At 34.8% G+C, this 22,289-nt stretch overlaps 1 protein-coding gene across 1 annotated transcript; it reads right to left on the bottom strand.

Annotated features, from left to right (window-relative positions):
- Positions 1–260: 260 nt before the first annotated feature.
- Positions 261–10,364, bottom strand: LOC149213264 (uncharacterized). Its single transcript, XM_089388952.1, has 4 exons — positions 9,447–10,364; positions 8,969–9,046; positions 8,053–8,734; positions 261–529 (listed from the first exon to the last, which is right to left on the bottom strand). The coding sequence occupies exons 1-4, from the start codon at positions 10,362–10,364 to the stop codon at positions 261–263; spliced, it is 1,947 nt and encodes a 648-aa protein (XP_089245078.1).
- Positions 10,365–22,289: the final 11,925 nt, after the last annotated feature.

Genomic DNA, 22,289 nt, shown 5'->3' with positions numbered 1-22,289 from the left:
TTATAATTGAGTGCCAAGGCTATGATACGCAGCTCAATGTTATGAACATTGCAACCTGTTTACATGAGATCGCCATTGTGAACTAATGGCGTTCTAGGAAGGGGTGTCTTCCTTTTGTACAATCTGAAACAAGTTCTTCGTTAGATATATCAAATTTTCTTATAATACAACATTCAATAATCATGTGATTCTAGATCCTCTGAATAGTAATAATGGGATACATATGACTGAGAATTGACCATGGTTGGCAATGTCTAATCTCAATAATTAGGCAGGGAAGACTGCAACTGAATAAGGTGATGATAGCAATCTACAGTAGAAGGCCTCTGATCTGGGTCTTGTTCGAAGCATCTATTCTGTAAATTCCTCAACAGCGCAGACACATTTAGCCCACTTGTCCTGATAAGCTGTCCAATACTCCACACATCAACTTTAACCCCATGAACACCCCTAGACATCTCAGGAGCATGGTTCAAGCCACTAAGATTATGAGGGTAAATCTGAGGTGCACAAATGGCATCCTCAAAATCTATTATAAACCACTCATCTGATTCAATGTTATTCATCACGTTATCCCACCTCAGATCCGTGTGCATAAACAAAAGGGTGTGCGAAGACACCAGTACCTTGGTCACAAATTTCAGAGCTTCCACAAGATATTTGGGTCTGGTGTTTGTGTTTGTTCGTAGTTTTTAATTTTTATCTTTTTTCTTTAATTTAAAATCAACAACTATAAATGTAATTTTAAGGATTTCCATAACTCTTCACTTGGTTTGGTGTTTGTGTTTGTTCGTAGTTTTTAATTTTTATCTTTTAACTTTTTTCTTTAATTTAAAATCAATGACTATAAATGTAATTTTAAGGATTGGCATAACTCTTCAGATAATTTTTTAAAGCGTGCTAGCTCAATGGAAGAGTTTTTTCGTTAGGAGTTAACATGGATTAATCAATGATTTTGTAGTTCATTTTTAATTAAATGTTTTTTATATCGATTTATTTCAATGTTGAAATATTTTTGTTTTCATTGTTTTATAAATTGTTCATGTTGTTGGTTTACGGATATTGAAACTGGAACACCTTCGAAGGCAACAAGATTCCCACTTCTGCAAAAAAATGGCTTCAGTTCAACAATACATAACGTGGACATTGATAAGTTACTGTGAATCAATGCTTAACGTGGACATAGAATATGAGCAAATCAATGATATCTCACAGATTAAAAATATACAACCATACCTAGAACTGAAGTAGTGCAAATTCCGTAAGCAAGAGGTGAGAAATACAATTGCATAGCTTACCTTATATAGAAGTAGGTGAACTCCAAACTCAGATTTGAAAACCAGCTACACTCTCAGGTCAAGTTTTGAAGTTTTCATGTATTAAATTTACATGAATGACGTCATCAATCATGCAAAGACCAGCATCACGAGGATGACATATTGTGGATGCCTTGTTGAGCAGACGTGTTATTCTTTTTGAGATTGAAGTGTTTAATCATAAATGTGATTTCTTTAGTATTTGTGATTGTTCAAAAACTTTTACTTTTATCATGGAACACATTTACCTTTTACCATAATCTTGCTAGCAACCCTTTTTTTTGTGGACTTTTACCATGTGAATTTAGGTATCACATGTAGCTCTATACTTTGAAGGAAATATATGTGTGCTATATTTTTTAATTATTATTAATAATGAGGTTTTTTATGTAAGATAATAATAATTTTCTTTATGTAAGATAGGTTTTGGTAGTCTTGTTAATAAATGTTTTTTTTTTATTTTTTTTTTTATTTTTAACTTTTTGAGAATTTTTTTCAATAGAATCATTTGATTCATTATTTTCCTAGAAATGTATTTTTGTGGTTAATATTATTAAAAATGTATATAGTTTTATCTAGTATGAAGTGCTTTCATGTAATAATATTAGTTGGATTCATAATAAGATTACTATTATAGATATTCGATGGTTGTGGAAGATATCTTTAAGGAAAAATAATTGAGTTCAAAATTGGAGGATTTACCTCTCAAATCAGTTGTGATGAATCTCTCATACTACTTTATAAACCATTCATTTGAACTTAAGTTGGGGTGGTGGAGAACCTATGGCTTGCCTCCTTATATTTTGTTTCAAGTTGAAAAGAGGTTTCAGAAAGCCTTTCCTTTGACCCCTACAATTTTGTTTTTTAGGAAGGAGTTTGAGATTGTATGTGTTGTAGTCATTTTCAAAATTTCATGAATAAAGCTAACCTTGATGATCTCATCCACAAATTAAGGCATTGTGTTATGTAAGCTTATCTATGATTTGTAATTATTAGCACAAGACACCATTAAAATCATATCAATTGTTGGCATATTCAATATACAAGTCTCAATAAAATCTATTCACATGTTGGAAGTAAATCCAAGGATTATAGAAAGACAAATGTGATGGGATGGATGATCAAATTTATGTATACTTTGCAAAGAAAATGTTGCAAGATATTTCAAAGATTAACAAGGTGTCACAATCATAAGATAACCTTGCACTTGTTGAACCACACATGGTATGTTGAAGGAGAATGGTAATTTTAAAAACCATTGAAAAAACCTCCATGTACCACTCATAAATTGTTATGCTCTTGACCTGCGAGAAATTCCAAAATACCAAATATGCAAAGAAATACAACCCAAAACATATAACAAAATGAGAAAAACAACAACTATTTTATTATTAAGAGATGAAAGCAGTGTTCACTTGCCTCTTCGAGGGGGCAACCTCCAACATAGCAGAGCTCAATTACAAAATAAGACTCGATATATCTCAATGGGGAGCCTCTATCCTTTATATAAGATTCATACTTATTGTGGCCTTCCCAAGCTATTGTCCTCGCATTAAAAATAATGTACATAGAATTTTAAAGAGACAACTAGTCACTGTACTATTTCAGAGGAGTTATTCTTCTTAGACACCCATGCATTGTGCCCATAACTCCTCTTAGACACCCACTTATTGTGGCCTTGCCAAGCTATTGTCCTTGCATTAAAAATAATGTACATAGACTTAAAGAGACAACTACTCACTGTGCTATTTCAGAGGAGTTATTCTTCTTAGACACCCACGCATTGTGGCCATAACTCCTCTTAGACACCACTTATTGTGGCCTTGCCAAGCTAGTGTCCAAAATACCATTTTTTAGAATTTATTTATCAGTGTGCTAAACTCAAAAATCTTTCTAAGCAAGCTATGATGTCCTCTTCAATAATCCATGACGTCTCATGATTGTTTCAAAATTATTTTTACCCCAACTACATCTCTATTTTTATTTTGAAGATGTCACTACTTTCTAAAAACACTTAAAAACAAGGAAAATCCCTTGTCACAATATTTAAAACTCTAATAACAATTCAAGTAAAACACCTATTGTCTCATTACCTCCTAAAAGTAGTTGCTCCTCTTGAAAGTGTCTTTCCTTTCGAAGATTCCGTCTTCTCAAAGCCTTCTAGAGAAGCAATTTTGGTTATTTCTTTCATACTAGGATATTGTAGATGGAGATATGCTGGGAATGATGGAATATATTTTTTGGCTAATCCACCATTAAAAAATTATTATGAGAAATATAACTACTACGCTTATATGAATGCATGTTAGCCATTTATTTGGTATATGCCTATTTGGATCTATATTTTGAACTTATACAAATCATCCTTAATTATGGAATTAGTGTTCATTGACTATTTCATTTAAAAATAATAAATTGCAGTGGACCTTAACCCCATTGTTGGATGGTGATAATTTTTTCAAAATATTAGAAAAACCATGAAGAAAGTCTACTTGGCTTATAGGGCTCCACTAACATGCAAATATTGCATGATTGAATCTTGTAATATCCCAACATCAAAATTTTAATGAGATCAGGTACACTCTAGGTGTTGTAATGAAATTCTTGCACTAAAAACTCCTAACACAATAAAGATCTAAGAATGCAGCCTCTTCTTTATGTAAATAAATGGAAAAAAAATTACATGCCCACACAAGACCTACTAAAGCATGTGACTTGCCATGTATGGCTGCCCATCAACAAAGAAATTAAATATATTGAAGCACAATCGTAGATCCTAGATGGATCCACTACACAAATTACTCCCATGGGTTTTCATACCTAGGATCAACTAGAACTAGCCTTGCCAAGTTCACAACAAAAGCCAAATAGATAAATAACTCTCCTATCCCCTTTTATAGGCTTGATTGACTCTTTAGAGACTTTATTTTATTGTTTTCCCTCGAAAAACAAAGGCAAATACCATGGGCCAATGCCATGGGCAACTGCCACATTAAATACCATGGGAAGATTCCATCCACTTTGACCATATCCAAATATATATATATATATATATATATATAGATATAGATATAGATATATATAGATATACATCTTACAAATCCTCCCTCCCAAAGATTGTTTGCCCTCAGGTAATCCACTTCTATCCACAAAAGAAGAATTTGTATATTGATACCAAGATCCCATACAACCCAATGTGTTATTCCATGCCTCCATTCTAAATGATCATGAATGGATCCTTCGATACCTGAATCCAAAACAATCCTTTGGTCAATCCTACCCCCAATGGATTCTCCTAGATCCCAATGCCACCTAAGTCCTAAGACATGTTGGTTATGACACCACCTCAGCCCTCCATCATTGCTTCTGCTTGAGGGCCCAAGTTGCAATATGCCCTTGGTTAAGAGTATCCCATCAATAGAGTTCCAACTCATAATCTCTCGTAAATCCACCTCGCTGGAAGTATATAATGCATGAATCCCAAATGTACTCCTCTTCCTGCCTTGTGAGGGGCTTGAGTCATTCCTCGACACTAGAAAACTGGGCCATTAGTTCAACACATACCCCTATGAGGTCCTCAAATTTTCTATTCCCCTGTAAGACAATGTCTCAGGCTGCCCCAACTCTCTACTTCAACATCGTAAGATCTGCCTTGAAATGCATGATCCTTTCCCAAAAGTTCTCTACTAGAAATTCTCGTGCCTTGTAGAATGTCTCTATATTTGACTGCACCAGATGCCCCATGACCACAACTTTAAATTGAACCTTTGTTTGACCCTCCAGAAATGGCTTATCCTACATACTATATTTGTCATGATACCCTGCATGATCATGCTCATGATGTTGGTTTATTATTATTGGCTCCTCATTTGGTTCTCCTAGAATGTCTTCTTCCTGGCCTTTTTCACATGTGGGGATAAGTTGTCCACCCTCTTTGATTGTGAAACATGGATCTATTGGTGGATTGTTATCTATACCTGATTGCCCATACTCTTTATCGATGTTCTCCTGGATATCTATAGACTCAACTACGTCAGAATCAGGAGGAATTCCCTCCTTGCTTTCCCGATTTACTTTGTCAAGTTGATTGATTATCATCGACCTGCCTTGTAAGTTTCTCAGAAAACATGGTGTTGTTGCTTACCATTTGTACTTGACTTCTTGGATCCTTCAAAGGTTCTCTTCTAAAAACCGTGAAACCAACTATGGATGAATCTTGATGATCTACCCTTGTTTCCTCTTATCACCTGGACATGAATGGTTAAGGGCCCAAGGTCCCTTGTAGATAAAGCATAGTCCTCTCATCCTTAGTTCATTCTTGATGCATATTTTGTTCTTGCTTCCTGCATCAATCCTTATCAACGCCTTCGTAGTGAGCACCCTTTTGAGTAATTTTATGTTTTTCCTGACAAATTTCTCGACTAGTTCATAGGATCCCTATGGTCCTTCCTCCAAATGGTCAACAATTTACATCTTAGTATCTTGCAGATGTGAGCATGGCCTTCTAATAATAGAGACATAATATTTTGCATGCTTGTTTTGACATGGTTTTAATAAGCTGATGTAATACTGGTGTAAAAGTTATGGAGCAACTAAAAGATCAAATCATCACATTCCAAATTCAGTATGAATGTGCCAAAGTTGACTTCTGCCATGACTGTTAAAATTTCTACATCAATTCTAAAAGGTAGGAAGCATGATGTTATTCAACCCTTTAAGGCCTTCCACTATCAACTACAATATCTCCCTCATAATACCATTATTGTAAGACAATACTCGGGATGTTAAAGCTATGATCTTGCCGAGACAAGAAGCAACCGTGAGCTTGACCTCTTCACAAGGATGCTCCGAGACTTTGGGTTGTATTAATGCAAGCATAGATGGCTTGAGATTCCAACTGAGTTTCCTCCATTCTAGTTGCCCAACCTCTAAAAGCCATGTGTCTAATTCCTCCAATTTCTGAAGGTCTATGGTTGACTTTGTTCGTTGCAATTTAAATCCAAGGCGAAGAACTTAGCTCCTCTTCCTTGTCCTTCCTTCACTTCCCATGGGCATTTTTGTTGCATAATGGCATAGACCATTTTTGAGAAAGACTTGCTATTCTATTCTAAAGTGGTATTGCTAAGAAAAGGCTCCATGCTTCTTTTATTTTATCTAGAATTTTGTCTAAAATTTTATGAGTATTTTCTAAGGAAAGTCCCATCTCCCCTCATACCAAAGCATGAATACACTAATTCTTCAATGGATTTCACCCCAAGATAAGGTAAATACAAACATGATTGGTAATAGTAAGATGATTGTACCACCTCGTTCCTTTCCTATTCCCTTTTTCTTTTTTCACACAAAATCTCCTTTCTATCATCAAACTCCAAAACTTGACAAACCCCTTGTCAAATGCTAAAACCAATCAAAATTTTCGAAACTATAAACATGGTTTAGTCCATAACCCGCCATCTTCCATGCTTCCACACTAAGATTTTTGAGCAGAAAATCTATCTAGATGGAAAGAGAATCAGTTTTCAGGTAAAGACTTAGATCTTCATATGCTAATCAAGAGTCTGTGGTATGCCCTTGCGAGTGATCAATGGATCATGTGCGACACTGAATTTGATGTTAGAGGTTTCAAATGTATAGGCATAAGACTATATTCGACAATGATAAACCTCTACACCAATCCAACCACATAATGCAACATACTATATAACGAAAAAAGACATAGCATTACTTTATTTAATTATGGTGACCCACCACGAAATCTTTTGATGAAATATAATTTACTCGATTCTGCAAAAACACGGTGTCTTTGCCTCTATGACTAATGTGTGAGTGATCTTGATGTAGCAAGATCAATTTATCTAATGTAATAAAACAAATACTTTGGCGTGCACCTGAAGAGGACCATGGTTGGCTCCTTGACCGACGCTACGGTAAAAATAATCTTGTCTCTGCTATTAAGAGTGATGACAACTTTGGCTCTCGTAATGAATCGATGGTCAATGCCAGAACCGAAGCCTATGAAACTTGCTCGGCTCCTTCCTGCGCTTAGAGGGTTGTGTTAATAGTGCAATGCCCAGGCTATGTCCACTTCCCTTCACTTGGAATCTAAGTTACCAGAAAATGGATATGGGAACGGATACGGGTACGCGGTTTGAAACGGATACGGAAAATTTTCAAAAAATCTGGATACGATACGATAGGAAACGACACATAATAAATAAATAAATAAATAAATATATATATATATATATATATATATATATATATATATATATATATATATATATATTAAAAATAAAAAATTCATATTACCATTCATATTTCAGAATCTAAATTATCATCTATGATCTATCATGATTCATGATTCATCATCTTCAATTCAAGTTTCAAGTTTCAACATATCATCAAGTTTTTGTTTCAAATTTCAAACATCAAGTTATCTACTATCAAGTTTCAAACTTTCAACATGACAAGTTACACAAACACCATCATTACCAAGGTCCAAAACTAATAATGCATACTAATTACTACATACTATGAAAGTAAAAAACGAACTATGACTGGCACTGGGCAGTCTACTATCATTACTCATAATTCATATGATTTTTCAAAAGTTTAAAAGTTGAAAGTTAAAACACCATCATAAATTACATTTACATATCATCAAATATGTCTTCATTCATGCCACTATAATGTTCCACTTCCACCTCCTCTCTAGAAGTGGCACTGGGAACATTACTGCCATGTCCACTTGAAGATGCACCTATTCCCAGTGATGGCTCCGAATCAAACAAACTCATGTGATACATGGCATTCAATGTCATATCCAAGTCAGGCAACTCTGGTTCCACATCCCATAATTTGTTGCGCCCAAATTTGTATTCATCTCTCTTGTGTGACAGAAGGCGAAGCTTTGAATGAACATACACTAGTTCCTCAGCCTTCTTAGAGCCCAATCTGTTTCGCTTCATTGAATGGATGAAGCCATATGTCCTCCAGTTCCTTTCTGCTGAAGAAGAACTAGCAACCTGTGACAAGACCTTGATGGCCAATTTTTGGATATGTGGAAGTGCCCCACCATAGAAGTTCCACCACTCAATTGGACTTAATCTGCTTTTGTCCCGCCTACACTCAATATCACAACCCCAACCCTCTGCTCCCACAAAATGAGAAAACTGTGCACGAATCCGAAGCCCAATTTCAGGATCTACAAAAAGCTTTCTAAAAGAATTTTTAAATCCTTCTGCGACTTCTAGGTCTTTGTTTGGTGCGCTTCTTTCTGGATCATGTAGCAACTCTGCAGCATAATATTTTGGATTCAGTGCATAGGCTAAAAGGTGCAATGGGGTGGTCATCTTGTTCCACCTTTTGGTCAATATATCTTTTACTTCTCCGTAAAAGATTTCATCTGGGTCATTCTCCTTGGCATTTATAACCAACCTTATCTTTTCTATCATGGAATCAATGCCCTCATACACCTCTCCCAGATTAGGCATATCTGTGTCAAACATACGGAGCAAATCCACAATTGGCTTAGTAAATGCCAAAAGGTACTCCACCTTATCCCACCATTCATCATCAACAACCAACCGTTTCATTGCTTGTGCTCTATCAGATTGGGATTGCCTCCATTGATTCCAAAGAGAACTGCATACCATTGATTGTAATGCATCTTTCACCTGCATGAGCCTTGTTAAGACTATGACGTTAGAAGCAAATCGAGTCTCAACAACCTACGGGTGTCAAATTGCCAATGTTTCAAATTTTAATCAATTTGAAAAATCATAATTTGATTGAATATTAATAACCTATTATGATTCACGAATCATGACATTTTGAATTTAGAGTCACAAATTAGAATTTATGAAATATTTAATAAACTTTAAATTTTAAACTTTAAAGTATATGTACCTTAAGGAGCTCCAACTTAGCAAATTCCCTGTAGATGCCTTGGGACATGTGGTGGTTTGTGATAAAGGCTTCAATTTCTTTTGCCTCTTCAAATATTTTTCAAATCCACTCAATTTGCTTCCCCAACTTGCTCAACATGAGGTTCAATGAATGCACAGCACAAGGGGTCCAAAAAATGTGTTGATATTTGAATTCAACAATTAGGCCTGCTGCTCTACACACCGTTGCATTGTCAATTATTACGTGGACAACATTTTCAGGCCCCACCAATTCAATTGCTTCAATCAAGATGTTAGCAATGAATTGAGAATCTTTTGTCTGCCCTTCACAATTCAGTGCCTTCAAAAACATTGCCCCATGTGGGCTTTGAGAAATCACATTGATTAAAGGCCTATTTCTTTGATCTTTCCATCCATCAGAAATGATGGACACCCCTGAAATGAGCCATGAAGCACGAATGGGGGCTAATTTAGCCTCCAAATCTAACTTTTGAGAACTCAACAATGTGGTGTGTATCTTCTCATATCCAGGGCTCTTGTACCCTCTTGGGGCTTCATTCAAACATTTTACCATCTTTGCCCAGTAAGGAGATCGCACAAGGTTAAAGGGAAGGCCATTTGCATAAATGCATTTGACTACAGCTGCCTCTGCTATCTCTCGAGCATCATTATTAAAACTCTTCTCAAGCGGTCCCAAATTTGACCACTTTGACCCAACAATTCCATGAGAATAAAGTGGAGGCTTTGATGAAGATGCTCCCAACCTTGTTGGGTGTTTTAAATGGGAGGCAGGATTTGCTTCATTTGCTTTAGCATCTGCCTCGTCTTGTTCTCTCTGATATTTTGCAATTTTTACCTTGCCTAAACCATTTCCATCTTTCCCATTCTCTTTAGGTGGGCCACTACATATTCTAACCCCATTGTTTCTTAACCCAAGCAAATGTGCTTTAACCCATGTGTATGACCCCTTAAACTCCTTTTTACACTCACTACAAACCCATGCCAGTGATCCACCTCCTTGGATCTTCCCAACAGTAGTGACATATTTCCAAAGTGGTGACTTTGGATCAAATTTCTGGGTTGATTCAGTTTCCCGTGCCACTTCCTCTGCCTCATTCATGGCTAAACTTGAAGTTGCCATGAATGATGATGACATTTACTGAAACTGAAGAAATAAAATTCACAAATATTAGATATGTATTTTACTATTTAAAAAAAATTTACTTGGTCATTTCTGGATGTGACAGTGAACTGTGACAAGTGAAACTGAAAACTGAAAAAAGTGAACAGTGACAGTGAACTGTGACTGTGAACTGTGAGTCTGTGACAAGTGAAACTGAAAACTTTTCACTGAAAACTTAAAAGTAAAACTGAAAACTGAAAAAGTTAAAACTTTAAATTTACAAGGCTTGTAGTTGTAGGTTTACATTTTCTAATCTTCTTTATAATATATATCACTGATTACCTACAACAGTAACCACAATTGTTAATGAAGATAAAAATTGTTCAGTGTTACTGTTCAGTGTTCATTGTTCACTCATTTTTAATCACTGTTTGCTGCTCTTTTTACTTTGACGGTTATATCATATGCTGGTTGATTTTGAGTAGAGGATGAAATGGCATTGTTAAGATCTTTTCGCTGGTTCTATGCATCAATGTGGTAGGTTGGAATGGTAATGTTTATCACTAGCTGACTTTTGCTTTGCATTCCAAGCTTCTTCATCAAGTTAGGTTTCAACTTTCGACTCTATTTGCCAAAAGGATATGCCACTTCGTCTTTCTTATCTTTTCATCTGTTACTCTAAAGAAAAATCATTAAACACACAAATCATTAATCTGATTTGCAAATCTGTGCTACTAAACAAATTTGAAATTAGTGATTTGATCTTATGGAAACCCTCCTTGTGCTGAAGAACAGTCTGCCTAAAATGAAGGGAGGTTCTATTGAAATGACAGCAGGTTGAACTTCCAAGAGTTTTCCTAAATTCCTTGGGTTTGTACCCAGAAGATTGGACTTATCATGTGTGCAAATCCAAGAGGTAACAAGGTTGAAACTTGAGACTCTAAGAGTCTAAAGTTAAAACTACCAGTTGTAACTTTACAGATGGTCTGGATTCTGGGACATCTTCAGGGGTGATGATTGATGAGCCACTGTCTACTGGAGTAACTCAATTTAGAGTTTCTGATGGAAAACGAATCCCTAATAAGCTTGGGATGCTGGCAGCAGAGGATTTAAATGAGTCTGTGTTATTTGATGTACCAGTTGATGTACAAACTACTTACCAGGGAGAGGATGTGCCTTTACTTTCTCTCATGAGCAAATTAAATGGGAAAGCGCTTGTGGGACATCCTATCACAATTAAGACTATAGAATATGGTTATTGTGATGCTTATCTTTCACATGATTTAATGAATGATTCATTTGTCAATTATCAAACTTGCAATGCAGATGAGGTAGGGAAAAATGTAGTTCAGCCACCATGGCGAACTGCAAGGAGAACTGACATGCAGCGTGTGTCGCGATGTTGTCCCTCGAGCAAGGGCAATGGGAATTGTAATTCATCTGAACATTTAGGAAGTCAAAATAGACAGTCAGTTATAAAGGCAGGTTATTCAGACCCTCATGATAAAATCCGATACACTAGGAAACATCCCCTTCACAGGCGACTCCCTTCAGTTGACAAGAAATCATCCAAGAAGTTAATGAAACGGGGTGGTCTGTCATCAAAAAACTTGTAAATGTTTCTTAATTTGAGTCTAAGAGTCTCACCCTGTCATTAAAATTTTAAATGAAACAAGACGATGGAAACAAATCTAAGATTCTAAACAGCTTTGAACTTTGAAAGTTTGAAGTCGAAGGAATGTGGTACTGGTTACACCGTTACGGTTACGTTACATACTAAGTTACTAACATAGATATTATGTCACCAGTGACCAAAGTAAAGCTATAGAAGTAAACTGTAACATACGTATTACTATTAAGTAGTGACTTCAACGAATCAACAGCAGTAAGTAATCTGAAATCTCACATGATATGAAGTAACAGGCTACAACAGTAAGTAATCTCCCGTGCGGCGTGAACAGAAACTGAAGTCTGAAACTTGAAAGCTGTTACAGTGATCCAACGAACTCAGCGGCGGCAGCACTCAGTGGCGGCAGCGAACTCGGCGGCAACGAACTCAGCTCTTGTCGTTTAGGGTTTAGAATGAATCATATGAATTTGGAATGAATCGTTTAAAGTTAAAAAGTAACTTCAAAACCTAAAACGCTAAATCGGAAATCCATAAAATCTGTTCCCGGTGGCGCCCAAGTTATCAGGCATGAAACGTATTGATTTTTCTTAAAAACGTTTTACGATTTGTTAAATATGTATCAAAAATGGCTGAAACGTATCGTTTTTTTTAAACGGGAGGGTTTTCCCATCAAAACGCCTGAAAAACGGCTTAAAAAAATTTGAAACGTTTTGGAATCAACAAAAATGTATTTTAGCCGTTTTTTTGCCGTTTCTGGGGTGAAAACGTATCAAAAACGGAAAACAGCGTTTTGGCCCGTCAGGGAGCCGTTTCCGGTAACTCAGCCTGGAATAGATATGGGTAAACTCAACTCCTTTCTCTACTTAGGCAGTTGTTGTGATAGTGTTTTGGCAATGCGACCAATGCTCAGGTTATATCAACTAATCAGCATGCAACACTCATACTTCCTTTCGCATTCCATTGAAAGAATCAGAGGTTGAAACCAATATAACACCTCTACTCATTAGATGGCTCGGTGTTCATTTTAACACACAAAATTACCCTCCTCGTGACCTTGACTACTATTGAGAAACATCACCCTTCAGATCAACAACGTGACTGTTTAGTTATGAGTGCCTGAAATTCCCTTCTGTTAGTGGTATAGTCCCATGCGATTGATTCGATGGGTCTACTTGATTTTTGGTCGACCTCCTTGCTCTAGTAATTTGAATACTCACTTTCGTGGTGAGGTGCCTCCCGGAAGGTGAAACGGGGGATCAGATCATTGTTGACCTGATCCATGGCTTAGCAATGTCGGTAGAGTGTTTTGATGCAATCTATACCTATGGCTATAGGTTATATCCTCAATGGCCCACAGATTCACTTGCTAAAGAAAAAATATTCCACCTTCTCTCCCTGCTTAAATCGGTCCCCTTTGATGAAAGTGTTATCACCAAAAATTGATCATCTAGCCTAATTTACTAGATGGATCAATGTACACCATATACAGTCAATTTTGCCACAGTAAAATTGCTTTCATTGTGAGAAATTACTTAATAAACCACCTTTGTTAAGTAATTCATAATTAAACCCATGAAGAATAATTAAGTAAATCATTATTTATTTTATTTTCTTCTAGGAATAATTAATTAAACCATTGTTCAATTATTATTCCTTGTGATATTTGACCCAATTATGAAAAATCAAAGATAAATTATTAATTATCTTATTTTTCTCTACGAATAACTAATTAATCGCTAATTAATTATTATTCCTTGTCAAATTTGACTAAACCCCTTAGGAATAATTAAATAAATCATTATTTATTTATTATTCCTTAACCAATTTCTTGAGATGATAAATAAATCATTTATTTATTTATTATTTCTAAATAAAAGTTTAAATACATTTTCCCTCCTAACCAAATATAATAAAATATTCCAAGTGGTTATTCCAAGAATGGGGTTAATAATATTTTATTACTACTCATTATTCGAGGATAACTCAATATTTTGTTATAAATAGAGGGGTTTTCCATTCATTATTCACTTTCAATTATTTTTCGTTGTTGCACTCATTGCTGTCACTCTTATTATTTTCATTGTTGCACACTATTTCTCTGCCATTTGCGTTCCCATTAAGCTCAAACATTTTATTTGTTGGGTTTTAACATTATAGAGGAGAGAGAATCTACACAAGCTGAAGATGTTTTAGGATAGAAAATAACCCATCCCATAGAGGGGGACTAGTAAAATTTATTTGTTCCCTTCACAGGTGTTATAATAAAATATATTCTTTGTATATCTGGTTTCCATTGGATTATTGGAGTTATTACTGTTTCTTTTTGCTGTTTAACTATGATTGTGTCATAGGTCAGGACTTTGCTAGGTTTTGTTTCTATCATTTGCTACAAATCTACAATGTTTAGTAGCCATTATATTGTTCAGACTGTTTGTCATCCACAGTCTTAAGTGGGTTTTTTTCGTACATGTTTGATATGAAAACACTACAAAAAAATTGGCAACTCCATTGGTTTTTTACTTCAGATCCAGAAACTGGGGTGACCTTCAGTTTTCAAGTTAGGGTTTCTTATTTGTTCAGACTCTTAATGTTATTGACTAGCTTTCTAACCGTAGATATGTCAAATTTCTAACTTCTGCAAGTTTTCTGGTCTTTTCCGTAGGTCACAGGAACGAGCTGCGACAAAGACGGTAGTTTTTCATGAGACGGTAGTTTTAGCCCAAAAAGTGCGATCTCAAGTCTAGAGTGCATATTTCACCCCAAAAATTGAGGTAAAAAAAATGTTCAAAGCCAGTATCATAGCACCAATCAGATTTTCAGACTGGATTTCAAATTTAGTCCCCACAAGAAAGAAAACTGGTGAGATTAGGCTTTGTGTTGATCTAAGGAATTTGAATCAAGTGTCCCTCAAAGACAATTATCCCTTACCCAAAATGGATCACATTCTCCAAAGAGTGGTGGGGGATTCAAGAATCTCATTACTTGATGGATTCTCAGGCTTTAATCAGATTCTAGTCCACCCTGATGATCAGGATAAAACAACATCCACAACCCCATGGGGAACTTTCAAGTATGTCAAAATGCCTTTTGGGTTGAAAAATGCAGGAGCTACATTTCAGAGAGCAATGGATATTGCTTTTGCTAAAGAAATTCATGATTTCCTGGTTATTTACTTAGATGACCTCACACCTTTTTCAAAATCAGACCAAGAACATCTGAAATACTTGAGACAAATATTCATAACATGTAGGAAATATGGAATTTCCTTAAATCCTAAGAAGTCTCTATTTGGTTTGGAAGAGGGTAAGCTATTGGGTCATATCATTTCAAAGGATGGCATTAGAATTGATCCAGACAGAATACAAGCCATCTTGCAAATGCCCCATCCAAGAAATATTAAAGAATTACAAGCCTTCTTAGGAAAGATCAACTTTTTAAGAAGATTTATCCCAAACTTAGCAGAATTGATCAGATTGCTAAACAAAATGCTAAAAAAAGATTCTAAGGTGAAGTGGACAGTAGAAGCAAATCAAGCTTTTGAAGGTATTAAATTGGCCCTTACCCAAACCCCAGTCTTAACAAATCCTCAATTTGACAGAGAATTTATCATTTTCTCTTTTGCCTCCCAGCATACCATTGCTACTATCTTATTGCAGAAAGATGATCAAGGGAATGAAAAACCTATTGCTTTCTTTAGTAGAGCCCTTAGAGATGCACCTCTGAAATATCAGATCATGGAAAAGAAAGCTTATGCTTTGGTTAAGGCCATCAAAGACTTTAGGATTTACATCCTATACTCCCATGTTATTGCTTATGTACCAAGTGCCATTGTAAAAGACATATTGACTCAAGAAAGCTTAGAGGGCAGAAGAGGAAAATGGATTGCTAACATTTTAGAATTTGACATTGAAATAAGACCTACAAAACTGATAAAAGGGCAAGGTTTGGCTAAATTGATGTCTGAAGCAAACTTCCAAGCCTTGGATATTAACCAACTGGACAATGAACCGGAGCTGGCGACTCCAAAGATCAATGCAGCCTTTGAACAATCCCTTTGGTATTCTGATATCTGTTATATATTGCAAAACCTGTGTGCTCCCCCAGGATTGTCCAGAACCAAATCTAGATTTTTAAAAATGAAAGCTTCAAGATTTTGTGTTATAGATGGTAATTTACTATGGAAAAATCATGAAGGTATATTGCTGAATTGTTTGAATATGGATGAGACTAACAATGTTATGAAAGAATTTCATGCAGGTGATTGTGGTGGACATTTGTACTGGAAGTCCACTGTGGATAAGATATTAAGGGCAGGTTACTATTGGCCCACTCTGTTCTCTGATGTTAAAAAATTTACCACTTCATGTCACAAGTGTCAAATATTTGAGGGAAAAAGAAAGTTACTACCACTTCCCTTAAAGCCTATTGCAACAGAAAGGCCCTTTCAGCAATGGGGCTTGGATTTCATTGGGGAGATTCATCCTTCATCTTCAGGCCAACATAAATGGATCCTAACAGCCACAGATTATTTCACTAAATGGATTGAGGTTGTTCCATGTAGACAAGCAAATGATTCTACTATCATTCAGTTCCTTGAAACTAATATTCTTTCCAGATTTGGTTGTCCTGACAAGATTATCATAGACAATGCTGCTGCTTTCAGATCCAAGAAGATGGTGAACTTTTGTCACAAATTCCATATCACTTTGGGTCATTCCACTGCATACTACCCTCGAGGCAATGGTTTAGATGAATCATCTAATAAAAGTCTTATCAACATCATTAAGAAGATATTGGAAGAGAATAAGAAAAATTGGCATAAGAAGCTTGTAAATGCCTTATGGGCAGATAGGCTAACAACTAAAAGATCTATTGGGGTCAGCCCATATGAGTTGGTTTATGGAATGGAAGCCAAATTCCCTTCATCATTAGGGGTCCCTGTCATGAAGCTACTTCAAGAAAATCAAGCTGAACCAAATGACATGCAAAGAAGAATCAACCAGATAATTTGTTTACAGCAAACCAGAGATCAAGTGTACAGCAGAGTTCAAATCCTACAAGAGAAGCTGAAGAAAGCCTTTGATAGAAGAACAAAGGCTGAAGATTTTTTCATTGGTGATAAAGTGCTTAAATGGGATTCAAGAAGAGAAGACAAGGGAAAGCATGGAAAATTTGACTCCCTTTGGAGGGTTCCCTTTGTAATTCAAGCAGTACAAGGAAATAACACTTATTTCTTGAAGAATTTGGATGATTTTGTTTAGATCTCTTCGGCAAAATCACATAACCAATCTTTTGTCGACGCGTTTCGAACCAACCAGTGTGGTTCATCGTCAGGACAAGTTGAAGAACCAATCTGGATTATGCTTGATTAAATAGAGTGTGCAGAGACTCCAACAGCTATAATGCTAACGACTAATTTTGACCCAATGATCCTGGTCAACCACCAAATTCGTTAATTAATATTTCTATAAATAGCTAAATTAGGTAAATAAAGGAATTCATATGTTAATTTAAATTAGATATATTAATATCTCAAATATTAAGAGAATCCAAAATAATATTATTTAAATTATAATGGTCATTATATCTCATAATATATAATAAATAATCTATATTTAATATTACTTCAATTAATAGATCATTATTATTTTATAATTTAGTTCTTTAAAATATATCATATTTCTTATTAAACATAAAAGTTCATTAAAATAATAAGTTCTCTAAAATAATATATGTTTATTAAAAAATCTTAATAATTTATAATTTCAAACAAAGTATTAAAACATTATTATTCCTAGAACTAAGATATATTAGGTAAAGTCCAATAGCATAACTAATATTGTTGGTACATCATAATTTATCCTAATGGTCAAATAATCAATAATGGTTCAATACTTTTTAATAAGAAAATTAAAGGTAAATAAGCCCTTAGGTAAATATATTATTACCTATAGGGTTGATAAAGCCCATGATTTTTTACTAAACCTAATGGTCAAATATCTATTAATAAACATTATTTATTCAGTATTTATTCATTTCAAAAAATATATTAAAGTTCATTGCGTCATTAATATATTATTATTTTAATTATAATGTTCATTATATCTCATAATATATAATAAATAATCTCTATTCGATATTATTCCAATATTATGATAATAAATCACTATTATTTTATAATTTAGTTACACCAGGTAATTGTGTAATAATCATTTAATGGTCCATTGGTAAGTTAGATCCCTCACTATTTAGTTCTATAAAATATATCATATTTCTTATTAAATATAAAAGTTCATTAAATTAATAAGTTATATAAAATAATATATGTTTATAACAAATCTATATCTACTTAATAATTTATAATTTCAAACAAAACATTATTATCCCTAGAATTAAGATATAGTATAACGATATTGATGGTCCACTATTTATTCATGTCATTAGGTAAATATATTATTCTTTTAAGGTCTAAAAAGGGGTTTTTTTTTTAGACAATAGTTCAAGGGAAAACTCAATTCTAAGGCTATACTAGAAATAATTATAAATGTATAAATAATGAAATTATGGAAGAAATCAAATCTAAGTAAACGGGTTAAGGATAATACATTAATTCGCCCGAAACTAATTCCTAACTTATTAAAGACTTAAATTGGTGAGACTGGTCGATCTATCAATCAGCGGATTAGCGAACATTCGGCTGACTTAAGACATGGTAGGACCAAGTCCTCGGCCCTGGCTGAGCATGCGGGGAAAACTATGCATCATGTATGTATAGAGGAGGCTCAAGTCATTGCCAAAGTTGCGCATTTTCACCTTCGCAAATTTAGAGAGGCACTGGAGATCAAGAAAAGGCCGAACAATCTTAATAGGGATGATGGCTGGAAGATTAGCAGTTGCTGGGTCCCAGCCTTATCTACATAGCCTTTTGCTTTGTCTTAGGGTTTCTGCCTTCCCCCTCCTTTAATTTTTCTTATGGCAGATTTGTCCATTTATTATGGAGTGTTTAAGTCTTTAATAAGTTAGGAATTAGTTTCGGGCGAATTAATGTATTATCCTTAACCTGTTTACTTAGATTTGATTTCTTCCATAATTTCATTATTTATACATTTATAATTATTTCTAGTATAGCCTTAGAATTGAGTCTTCCCTTGAACTATTGTCTTAAAAAAACCCCTTTTTAGACCTTAAAAGAATAATATATTTACCTAATGACATGAATAAATATTGGACCATCAATATCGTTATACTATATCTTAATTCTAGGGATAATAATGTTTTGTTTGAAATTATAAATTATTAAGTAGATATAGATTTGTTATAAACATATATTATTTTATATAACTTATTAATTTAATGAACTTTTATATTTAATAAGAAATATGATATATTTTATAGAACTAAATAGTGAGGGATCTAACTTACCAATGGACCATTAAATGATTATTACACAATTCCCTGGTGTAACTAAATTATAAAATAATAGTGATTTATTATCATAATATTGGAATAATATCGAATAGAGATTATTTATTATATATTATGAGATATAATGAACATTATAATTAAAATAATAATATATTAATGACGCAATGAACTTTAATATATTTTTTGAAATGAATAAATACTGAATAAATAATGTTTATTAATAGATATTTGACCATTAGGTTTAGTAAAAAATCATGGGCTTTATCAACCCTATAGGTAATAATATATTTACCTAAGGGCTTATTTACCTTTAATTTTCTTATTAAAAAGTATTGAACCATTATTGATTATTTGACCATTAGGATAAATTATGATGTACCAACAATATTAGTTATGCTATTGGACTTTACCTAATATATCTTAGTTCTAGGAATAATAATGTTTTAATACTTTGTTTGAAATTATAAATTATTAAGATTTTTTAATAAACATATATTATTTTAGATAACTTATTATTTTAATGAACTTTTATATTTAATAAGAAATATGATATATTTTAAAGAACTAAATTATAAAATAATAATGATCTATTAATTGAAGTAATATTAAATATAGATTATTTATTATATATTATGAGATATAATGACCATTATAATTTAAATAATATTATTTTGGATTCTCTTAATATTTGAGATATTAATATATCTAATTTAAATTAACATATGAATTCCTTTATTTACCTAATTTAGCTATTTATAGAAATATTAATTAACGAATTTGGTGGTTGACCAGGATCATTGGGTCAAAATTAGCCGTTAGCATTATAGCTGTTGGAGTCTCTGCACACTTTATTTAATCAAGCATAATCCAGATTGGTTCTTCAACTTGTCCTGACGATGAACCACACTGGTTGGTTCGAAACGCGTCGACAAAATATTGGTTATGTGATTTTGCCGAAGATATCTAAACAATGTTATGGATCACAGAAGTCTAAATTCCTTAATAATTTGGATGATACTGAGGTAGAAGAGGGCCCTGTCAATGGCCGGATGTTAAAGCATTATTTTGACTACTTCCCATGTATATAACATGACTTTGCCCTGTACATTATCAGTTGTGTATAGTTTTTTCAGCATATAGATAGTTCAGCTTCACAAGTTTTGTAAATAAGCAGGAAAAGGCTTTTTACTTCAGAATTTCCCAAATGGTGGAAGATCCCAGTTTTGAAATTCAAGAAGAAAACCTTCAAGTTGTGATAATAAGTCAAGAGCAAAGGCATTCTGACCTGCTGTTCTTGGTCTTTCAAGTAGAAAAAACCATCCCCAAGTGGAGGCACTGTTAGCTACCTATACCAATAGGTTTCATTTTTCATGATTGGTAGGGGAAGTTCCAAATATGCTCTACTTTGGTGATGCAAAGATCTCATATTTTTGTGGAAAACACTGATCTACAGTTTGATGCTGTCGTACTTCTAAATGGATGATCCAACAGTCTAAGCTGGGTCATGCCATATTTCAATTTTTGTTATAGATTAGAGAAAGAAATATGTCCAAACTGTTCAATCTTGGCAGATTAGTAGTTAGGTAGAGAATGAAGGTTCCCAACTGCTTAATCTGGGGCCTTGGAAGTAATAAGGCTAGCCTTAGATAGAAAATCAAAAGAAAATGCAAAAAGAAAAGAAAGAGAGCAATTGAGGGTTTGCCAGTCTAAGTGCACCCTCCCTGAAGTAATAAAAAATGCTAGGCAATAGAATGGGTAGGTAGATGGGGTTGCAGAAGCATGATTTCTTTCATATCACTGGCCTAAGCAAAGGAAACACATGGTGGCCAGTGCAGATCTTCCTATTCAGCATTTTTGTAGCAGCAAAGTGAAGCATGTCTAATTTCCCAATCATTCCCTATCAAACTTCTTTCTAACATCCCACTATCACCTTTGTTCATAACAGAAATCAAACTCATTTGTTGATTCTTGTTATATAGAAGAGCCACATTTCTTGTGTAAAAATCTTTTTCATTTTGATCTACTCTCAAAACTAAGTTTGTTCCCTAAAAACTTAGTGTCTACTACCTCTCATCTATATCTCCTTCCCATATTAACTACTAACCATATTATTACTTAACTCCCTATGTTCCCCTTTTCCCTATTATTATATCACTATTGTATATAAAAAACCCCAAAAATATGTATATACCCCTTCCCCTAGGCAATATAGCCTTATAGCTCCAAAAGGTCAGAGCGCAAAGAAATTGAAGCGCGAAAGGCAAAATAGTGCTAAAACTATGTCTCAGGATTAAATCAAGATCTGCTTGGTTTAACAGCCCTAAGCGCGTTTTATTAATCAAATGTCCAAAAACCCATTTTGTCCACAAAACATTGCAAAAACCCAAAACCCGCCTATGGCTAAAGTTCCGCCCTGGCGCGCATTCCCAGAAAAAATAATTCTTTATTATCCGCTCCCCGCCGTATTGTCCGATCAGATCTGCGCCCCGTCGACCGTCGGATCTGGGCCCCCCCATCCGACGGCTCTCTGCAATATCGGGATGCCTCCGGTGGCAGTACTTTAGCGCCCGAAAATGTCAGAAAGATGACGTAGGGCGCTGGACACGCGTCTCAATTTGATTGTATCGGGCGGCTTCCTGCCAAAACCGCGCCCGTACCTTAAGTGGTCCGATATTACCGCTTACCGCCTTCTGTTTACCGCCCGCCAAGTCGCCTTTACGTCACCTCCACTTCATTGCCGAGTCAACACCACATCAGCGCCCAACCCGCCATCGCTCCGAGCTATCTGCCACGTCCCCTGTCCACATGGACCACTCACAGACCGCCACATCATCATTTCGTACCTGATCCCACCTATGACATCATGCTGACATCATCCGATGAAAAGG

This window comes from Pinus tabuliformis, chromosome 1_1 (assembly GCF_031772625.1).
Source record: "Pinus tabuliformis cultivar Carrire ecotype Pingquan chromosome 1_1, CPIR1, whole genome shotgun sequence".
Classification (NCBI taxonomy): domain Eukaryota; kingdom Viridiplantae; phylum Streptophyta; class Pinopsida; order Pinales; family Pinaceae; genus Pinus; species Pinus tabuliformis.
Note: the sequence above shows the minus strand (reverse complement) of the source record. Positions and strands in the feature narration are given on the sequence as shown.